This window comes from Phaethon lepturus, unplaced genomic scaffold, assembly GCF_000687285.1.
Source record: "Phaethon lepturus isolate BGI_N335 unplaced genomic scaffold, ASM68728v1 scaffold8531, whole genome shotgun sequence".
Classification (NCBI taxonomy): Eukaryota; Metazoa; Chordata; class Aves; order Phaethontiformes; family Phaethontidae; genus Phaethon; species Phaethon lepturus.
This window is the reverse complement of record NW_010517017.1, coordinates 25,763-35,096: the sequence shown is the minus strand read 5'-3', so window position 1 is coordinate 35,096 and position 9,334 is coordinate 25,763. Positions and strand designations below refer to the sequence as shown.

Here is a 9,334-nt window from a genome sequence, read left to right as displayed (position 1 = left end):
AAGGGCCACAAAGATGATGAAGGGACTGGAGTGTCTCTCAGGTAAGGAAAGGATGAGAGAGCTGGGACTCTTTAGCACAGAGAAGAGAAGGCTGGGGGGGGCGTCACATGGAAGCAAAGCAAAAGTTGGACTAAATGATTGTTGTAGGTCCCTTCTAACTTAAGTATTCTATTCTGTTCTATTCTATTCTATTCTATTCTATTCTATTCTATTCTATTCTATTCTATTCTATTCTATTCTATTCTATTCTACTCTATTCTATTCTATTCTATTCTTATTAAAAATATTTATTCTCTACTTCCCATCAGCAGGAGATGTCCAGCCACTTCCTGGGAAGTAGGGCTTCAGTGTGCATAGCATTTTTTTCAAAAGACAAGCACCTTAATACCAAATGCCCCATCCTCCTTTCTTTTAGACTTATGGCTGAGCCTGATGCCATAAGCTATGGAAAATTCCTTTGGTCAGTTTGGGTCAGCTGTCCTGGCTAATGCCCCTCTCAACCTCTTGCCCACCCCAGCCTACTGGTCTTTGGAGGTGGGAGTTGGATAGACAGCCTTCCTGTCTGCTCAGGAAAGGTTTTCCTTGTAGGCTGACTGGAACTCCACAACACTTAGTATTGCTATTTGACCTGGCAAACAACACTAAGTGCATCTGCATGTGAATAAAATGACTTCTTGATGTTCACCCACTCCTTCACACTCACTCCCCAGCTGCAAGGCTCCGTCCTGACTTTGACGCTGGGATCTCCCCTTGGCTCTCTCCTTCTCACACGTTGCCCTGAGCCCTACTTGAATGTCTTCTCTGCTTGATTGCTTAGAACCAGAGATACAGGACAAGGTACAGCAGCTTGGCCTTAGTACCTCCATTTGTTCTACCAGATGTCCCATGGAAATACAGCCAGGGGAGCATAGAGGAAGACTGCAGAATTTATCCTTCTCTCTTGTGAAGTTCAGGCTTCCAGTCCACTGGATGTGATTCAGAAGTGGGGCACTCAGTAGGGGGTCTTCAGCATTGGCTGCTGGTCTGGGGCACAAGAGACACTTTACAGCAGTGCTGAGACTCAAGGACGCTAGAGGTCTGATTACCAGAGAGCAAGGGTTGGGGGAAAGGCAGGCTCACCTTTGACCAAAAAGCTCAGCTGCTGCTCATGAGGTCAGTGGATGTCCAAGATCTCCAGATGCCAGGCCCAGGGTGGACCCTGCTTGCTCTGTGGGGGGCTGCTCCTCTACCAGTCCTACTGCAGCCAGAGGCAAAAGTGAAGTTCTAGTACTGAGTCTGAGACTGACTCCAGCTCAGCACTGGCACCTACCTTCTCCCCCCTTTATTTTTCAACCCCCTTTCCAGCCTCCTCCTTTGCAGCTGCAGAGACATGCCCCCAGTACATCTTACAAGGCAATTTCTCTCCCTGCCCTGGTCCAGGACGGACTGGCTTTTCTTGCTACTGTTCCTGGGCCACAGTGAGTATCTGGGTGCTGGTGGCTGGCTAGCACAAAATGTGTCCTCTTGAGTCAGGCTAGTGGTCCCTCCAGTCCCCTGTGCTTTGCCTGATGGTGGCAGTAGGGCATGCTTCTTCGGAGTATTTGACCCCTTTCTACCATCTATATCCGATGACTGGGGAAGTGTCCATTATCCCCTTCCCCTCCCTCCTCCTCCTCAGCCTGAAGTTGGAAGTAGAGGTCAGGGGAAGCTCTGTCTTCCTGACTACACACACATACATTCTCCATTCACTGCTGTGGTCCAAATAGTTTCTTGACTCTCTTTCCCCAGATGCCATCTTGCAGTGATAGCTCATGCTGTCCAGCCTGGTATAGGAAAGCTTCACAACTCAAGCACTGGAGGAAACTGGTACAGGGAATGCCTGGAAAAACTCTGAACCTGTTGTGTCTTATTTATTGAGATGGGGATGCAAGATATGACCCATCCCTCAAAAAATTTATTCCTCATTTCCACAGTTGCCTTCACCAGCCAGTTCTCCCTGAATCTGACCCTGCACCCGTACTCCCAGAGCCCTGGAGATCCAACTACCAACCACGGTCCAGGCACAGTCAGGGACATAGAGTCCTGAAGGGCTGTGACAGAAACAACAGAGTAACTCTGCTCAGTGTTGTCAGAAGTCTCCTTTGTCCATGTTCCAGTGGCCCTTCTCTCCAAAATGGCAGCCTATTACCCTTCTCTGGTGCAATCCATGTCATTCCCCCTGCCCTGATCCTCCTGGAAAGCAAAGGGGGAGTATTATCCCTCTCTGACAACCAAGTTTCACCCTAAGAAGGCAGGAAGAGTATGGAGGAGCTTCCCCTGTGCATACATAGTGCACTGTACAAAGAAAGTAAACGTGTAAACCCTGTAAACTATGACACCTGCAAGAATACCATCTCAAGTTCATTGTCAGTTATAAGTCCTGGTTCAGACTGTCCTGGTATTTCTTTCTCTGTCTTTCCAACTACAGCAGAATGAAAGACTAACCTGTTAACCAACCAGTTAAAATAAAACAGAAAAAGTAAGTAGTTATATCTTCATATAGTTTTCTTATTTCGTGGCCTTGGTTTTAGAGGAAAGCTGGAAATAACTCACTTTTGTTACTCACAAAGAAATATAGACACACAGACCAAGCATAACAGAACCAAAGGATAGAGAAAGGAAAGCGAGAACAATTCAATGCATGTCAAGGTAGCCCTGCCCAGCAAGCTTTTTTCAAAAGCCCAGCTAATTTAGTAGAAATATTTTAATCCTAATTGAACGCCATAGCCTCTCTGGCTGAAGATTAGCATGACCCTACACTGGTGGCTGTTATTTCAGCTAACAGCTATGGGACACTCATCATTGTTTTGTGTAGGACTTCTCTGACTACGCAAGGCTGTACAAGGAGTATGCAGAAAGGTTTTAACCTGTGAAATTGAATGTTGGTATTAAACAGATGTGAATTCATCCTGGTTTATATCACACATGCTGGAGATGATTCTATTACTGAGGCTGGGTCACAGATATTTTGATTTGTTTTTCTCTTCCCTTCTCTCTCTGCACCTATGGACATGCTCAGTTAGACCCCTCCTATCACTTCTTCAGCCCTTATAAACTCCTGACATCCTGCAGCTAGATCTGTGAGATCCCCTGCAGCAACTGGATCCTTCCTGGCTTGCCTCATTTCTACACCAGGACCCAAGAGCAGGATATAAGCCTGAGGGGGATCGTCAACATTTTTCATGTCCCCTGAAGAGCTCTTAAGTGCTCTGTGGTAACCCAGGAAAGAGCTTGCCTCCAGCCCCTCTAACAGCTCTCCTTGCTGCCCCTAAATCCCTTTGGGTCTTTAAACCACTGGAGAAGCTCTCTAGCTCCCCAGTCAGCCTCTCTGTGCTGGATGGAGCGGAGTACTGGAGACAGCCCTGCTTTGTTCCCAAATTAAATTGGAGTCAGCCTGCACACTAAGCATTGTGGGCAATGAGCAGGGGACCTGGGAGCTCCCTGGTGGACTTACAGCTCTGAGGCGTCTCCCATTTACCAGCATTTCTTTACTGGCGCATCCCCATGGGCCCCCATAGTATGTAGTGGGTGATAGGATTCTCCTATGGCCACGTGGCCCATTTTGCCCAGGGTAGATGTTCCTCCCAGGTGGGGATCCTGCTCTTCACTACACAGGAACAAGAAGACTGCCTGCTCTATTTCAGTGTTTGGGGCATAGCTCACAGTGATAGGGACATGGAGGAGCCAGAAGTGAAAATCCTCCTGCTCCTTCCCAGATCTGGTAGCTGTGGCCACTTGGCTGGGGGTGGGGCAACAGGTTTCGGCCATGCCAATTGAGGGAGGATATCACTCCCAGGCAGAAGACCCTCTCCATACTACCATACCTGTCCCATCCCAGCCATCTACATGACCATGGCCATCTACAGGGCCACAGCCTCCGACATGAGGTTCAGAGATACTGGTATGAGGGGCCCTGGGGAGACAAGAGCGGTCCCTGTGTTTCCTGTGCAGGCTGAGCAGTACAAAAAAGGGAATGTGGTTTCCTGTCCCCAGCAAAGCCAGCAGTGACAAATGTATCCAACCCCTCAGTGTATGAAGTACCTGCAACTGCAAAGGAGTTGCTCAAAAAAGGCTGCAAATCTGCCTGTAGTTGCAAGGAATTCTGAGCGTTCAGCATTAGAAGGACAGGGCATTTCTCTGCTGACTCAAAGAGAAGAAGGTCTGAGCCTTTCTCAACCCCACAATTCTACTTTCCTACTTCACGGTGCATAATGCAAATTCCTCTGGGGAAGCCTGCAATGCTCCTCTGGATGCTGATCATCACCTTTGCTGCAGCCCTGAAAGGTGAGAGCCCCCCCTTTCCTGGGAAGAGGACATGGACATGGGTTTTTTGTGTTTTGCTCTGCTTGGGACCTGTATCATTCCTAAAATACTTTGCTCTTTCCTGCCCTCCCATAGGATGTGTGGAGGTTGGAGAACCAATGATAAAAGGATGGAGATCTGACATAGCCCTGCAGTTCCCCACCACCAGATGTAGAAATGTTCACCAGCCCCCAGGCTGGAAGGGATGGGAGCCCAAGCTGGCTCTTTCTGACCTAGGCAGATCTGAGCTCTGTCCTCCCATGGTATCTTGGCCCCCCTCTCCAGATCCCCAGAGCATCACTCAGCCCTGCACTGTCCTGCTGTGGGTGGGAATGGGGGGAACCAGGGTGGCTCTGGGCTTAGCTCTGGCTGGAGAAGAAGTAGCAGGGGCAGGATGGTCCTGATGCTGTTCTGTGTCCCCTTGGCAGCAGCTGCAGGAGTTAAGGCAGGTCCCAAGAGGGGTCCCAGGAGCACAAGGACACTTCTGTGCCCAGGTATTTCCGTGCTCCACTGTAATGCCTGTCATCTCATGCATTTGTGCTCTGTCAGGTCTCATTTATCCACATATTAGGGTATCCAGCCCATGGAGACAGAAACGTTGTATGAGGGTGCAGGGACAGCTTTGGAGCTTTAACTTCCCTCTGTAAAAGGGAGAGGATCAGGCTGTAGCCTCCCAGCGTTCTCCTTCCCCCCTACCAAATACCATGTACTGGTTGAATGGACAGTCTGTCAGTGGTGGGGAGCAACCCTGAGTGAGGGGCATAAGAGGTGAAAGTGATAGGGGGCCTTTGGGCACCCTGCACCTACCCTTTTGTTGCTGTGACTGGGGCCATGTGTCTGGGCAGATGTGAGCCCTCAGGTGCGGCTGGTTGCAGGTGGAGAGGGGCTGACAACACCCAGGGGCTCAATGCATCTCTCCTGCCAGGCTTCTGACCTTTGGGTTTCACTTGTACCGACAGATGCCTAATGGGGGGTACTGAGTTTGTCTTCTACATCAGCCACAGTTCTTCCACATTGCAATATGGGGCTGCTGTGGACAGGCAAGTCACCACCTCTAGGAGCAGCTCCCAAAGCACATCTCTGATCTTGTGCATCCTACATCCTCAGGACCCTGCCAACTCCTTCTGCATGTGGTGACTTAGCAGAGCTTGCAGGAGTCTGGCAGGAACCAGGCAAAATCCTCCCTGGGTCTATACTCACCCTGGGACTACCAGGTCCAGTGAGCTCCTGCCTGCCCTGTACCTCTAGCCCTTCCAGTTTCCACCCCAGGGCACTGGCCTCCCCTACCCAAGGGCTAGTGTGTGACATCACAGGAAAGATGATGGAAAGAGAGCTAGACACTCCTGTGGCTGGAAGAGGAGGGGTACTGCTGGTGAAGAGGGATTAGAGCAGGAGATGCCTCTCTTTCTGCTGGAAGAGCCCAGGAAGGTCCCAACTCTGACATGTACTCCTGCAGGGCTGCAGGGTACACTTGGACTATGGTCTCACAAAGGGTGCAAATGAGCACCAAAGATGAGCCCAGCATGCTCAGCCCACCTCTACCCATGCACTGGCTTGGACTGGTTTGTCCCCTGGACTGGTGTTCCCAGAGCTGCTGGGTGTGAGTGATGGGGCCAGAAAGGTCACAGGCTCCATCTCCTGCTGCCCAACTCTAATTGCCACTACATAAGATGCATCCTTGCATGGAAATCATCTTCCCTTTTCAAGTGGGGTAGGATGCTGGTGCAGTGCAGACAAAGGAAGTTTTCAGAGATTTTTCTGAGCATGAAGTAAGGGGAAGACGTTACTAGACAAAACCAGTAACTGCCCCAAGGAACTGTGCAGAGTGTCACTCTAAGCAGCCTTGGGATTTTCTAGGGGCAAACCATTTCCTAGAGAGGCTTAAGAGCCCCATGCTTCTTGTCCCTCTAGGCCTTATGTGCAACTGACAAAACAATTCCCTCTGTGTCCATGCACAGCCTGTTCTCTGCACTCTCTGTGCACAGGGGTGTGGGTCCAAGCATAGCTGGTGAAGGGAGCAGGAGGACTGGGAAAGGCTGGGGACAACATGTTCTCCTTCTGCAAGTTTCTGGATTCATATTTAAAGGTATGGCATGTTTACCAGCAGTTACCCAAGTTCTCGTGGGTCTCCTGCCTCAGCTGGCCAGTACAAAGAAATACAGGTCTGTGCTGCCTGTCAGTGGCAAGCCACTTCCTCCAGGGATGACTCCTGGGATTAAAGGCCAAATTTCTGGATTTGTGCACCCCACAATGCCAGGATGGACTACTGAACCCATGAGCTTTCTCATAGACACTCAAATCTCACACCTGCCCTGTGTCTCTCCAGGTACCCTTTCCCCCATAAAGATGGTGGCATCTGGTCCCAAGGAGGGGAAGGTCTCCGGATCACTCCCACTCACCTGCACTATAATGGGAGCGCCTCTGGATAGCCCTCGATATGACTGGAATTGTGTCCGTCAGGCCCCAGGAGGCGAGCTGCAATTTCTAGGCTGGATCTATCCTTTTGGGAATAACACAGGCTATGCCCCACTCTTCCAAGGCCGAGTCACCATCTCTGCAGACAAAGACAAAAACAAGGTCTCCCTGCAGCTGCATGCCCTTACAGCCTTAGACACAGCCACCTACTTCTGTGCCAGGCAGCACACAGTGATGCCAGCGGAGGGAGAGGCAGTGCAAAAAGGGGGAGGACTGCTGTGGTGACAGGGCCCTTTCTCAAAATGACAGTTGCCTGTACTTGCTCTGGGAAATATCAGTCAAGTCTGGGATTGTTAGATTTTGGAAGTCCCAATCTATTAATGGGCAACCTAATTCGCAGTAAAATTTGACATTTATATTGGAAGTTAGAAATAAAATTTCATGTGTGAATAAGTTCCATGGACAGGTCAATCCCCAAAACCCTCATACAGCACAGACTTTTTGCCTCCTTTCACAGGATTCCCCACAAGCTGCCGTCACTGCCTCTTCCTCACAGCTGCCATGGCGTTCTTTCAGTCCCAGGAGAACGGGGACAGAGGGATGACCTCAGGGCACCTCTCTGGGCAGGGATGCTGTGGAGCCAGCGTAGGGACTGCAGGAGAATTCATGGCTCCTTCTCTGTGCAGCCCAAATCTGCCACAAGCTGTCTGTCCAACCCCCTCCTGTAAAGAAGGGGGTTGTACCCTTGGAAGGTAGGTACACCCACAGTTCTGGGCATGGCGAGGGGAGGCGTGGAGGGATGCTTTGTCACATGCTGGACCTGGCATGGGGCCTGAGGAGTGCCAGCCTGCAGCAGCATGTGTAAAAACACACTGCACAAGGGGAAAGGCTTTTGGGCTGATGGGGCTTTTTGGGTGAGAGGACCCTGCAAGCAAGGAACCATAAGGAGAGAGGGAGGTGCCTCTGAGGGCACAGAGAGGGTGGAGGAAAAGAGGAAGGAAGAAGACAAAGGCAGCAACTGCTATCCTGGGCTGCATTAGGCAAAGCATTGCCAGTAGGCTGAGGGAGGGGATCCTTGCCCTCTGTTCAGCACTGCTGAGACCACACCTGGAGAGATGTGTCCAGTTCTGGGTTCCCCAGTATAAGAGAGACATGGGCATACTGGAGAGAGTCCAGCAAAGAGACACAAAGATGGTTAAGGGATGGCAGTGTCTCTCCTGTGAGAAAAGGCTAAGAGAGCTGAGACTGTTTGGCCTGAAGAAGAGAAGGCTCAGAGGGGGGATCTTATCAATATATAAATACCTGAAGGGAGCAGGTAAAAGGGATGAAGCCAGGCTCTTTCCAATGGTGTCAAGTGACAGGACAAGAGACAATGGGCACAAATGGAAATACAGGAGGTTCCCTCTGAACTTAAAGAAACACTTTTTTACTATGAGTTGCCAAGCACTGGCACAGATTGCCCAGAGAGGCTGTGGAACCACTCTCCTCAGAGATACTTAAAAGCCACCTGGCAACCTCTAGGTGGCCCTGCTTGAGCAGAGGGATTGGACCAGATGACTTCCAGAGGTCCCTTTCAACAACCATTCTCTGATTCTGTGATTCTAAGTTGTCTTCTATAGTTTTCAGGTCAGGCTTGTAGTGAGGCTGAACATGTATTCTTGACAGGCACACTCATACATTATACAATATATAAATGACTGGGCACACAGAATAAGAAACACAGAGAACACAGCATTCATGCAGATATGAACATCACAAACAGCCTGATACTGTTCTCTGGCTGATCAGGATGAAAGGCTATTGATTGAAAACATGTATACACATTCATATATTCACATATATACATTGTGAAGATCTCCAGTAGCTGGCCCTAGGCACTCAGGTCTATTCAGTAGTTGCCCACACCTCTGAGGCCCACAGTCTCACTCCATTTGCTGGTTCTCAGACCTATGCACCCACCACCCACAGACACACACACTCTCTGACCCCCTCCCAGTAACTGACCTTAGACATCCAGTCTATGCAGTAGCTGGCCCTGGATCCCCTGGTCTCCCAGTTGCCTCACATGCAATAGGGTGTCTCTGCTAGCTGGTCTGGACCTCTGGCCTGACCAGTAGCTGACCGGAGGTCCAGACCTCTGTCCTGTACTCTGGTACTTGGTTTGAACCTCCTGCCTCCTCCTCCTACAAGCCAAATCTCAGATTCCCTCGTTTCTTCAGTATCTGGTCCAGACTCATGGCTGCTTCAACTCCTGGCTCTCAAGCCTCTTATCCTACTCATTGGATACTCCGGCTTGTTATGCAGTAGTGATTGCACACACTGACATACCCAGACACAGGGTTTCTTATGACCCATGATTTTCCTTCCAATTGCTGGCATCACCATGACCCAGGCATTTACGATCCACTGTCTCTTTTCCAGTTGCTGGCACTTAGATCTCCCTACATGCACATGCACACAGAATATGGAGTCCCTTCACCTAGGAATATGGTTAGAAATGAATCTTAATAAGAAGGTAGGACAGACTGTGGAGATCACATGCAGAGCATGGCCAGACAAATGAACTTACCGGCCCCCAGTGCACACAACAGGTCCCTTT

The 9,334-nt window shown here is 50.0% G+C and overlaps 1 protein-coding gene across 1 annotated transcript in view; it reads left to right on the top strand.

Moving 5' to 3' along the window:
• The first annotated feature begins 4,256 nt into the window (after nt 1-4,256).
• The window catches only part of LOC104627864, a 20,999-nt gene continuing 15,921 nt past the window's right edge, over nt 4,257-9,334 (top strand). Inside the window, exons 1-2 of the mRNA XM_010296248.1 lie at nt 4,257-4,302; nt 6,647-6,966. Of these exons, the coding sequence (XP_010294550.1) occupies nt 4,257-4,302; nt 6,647-6,966 (366 nt within the window). The remainder of the gene's footprint in view (nt 4,303-6,646; nt 6,967-9,334) is intronic.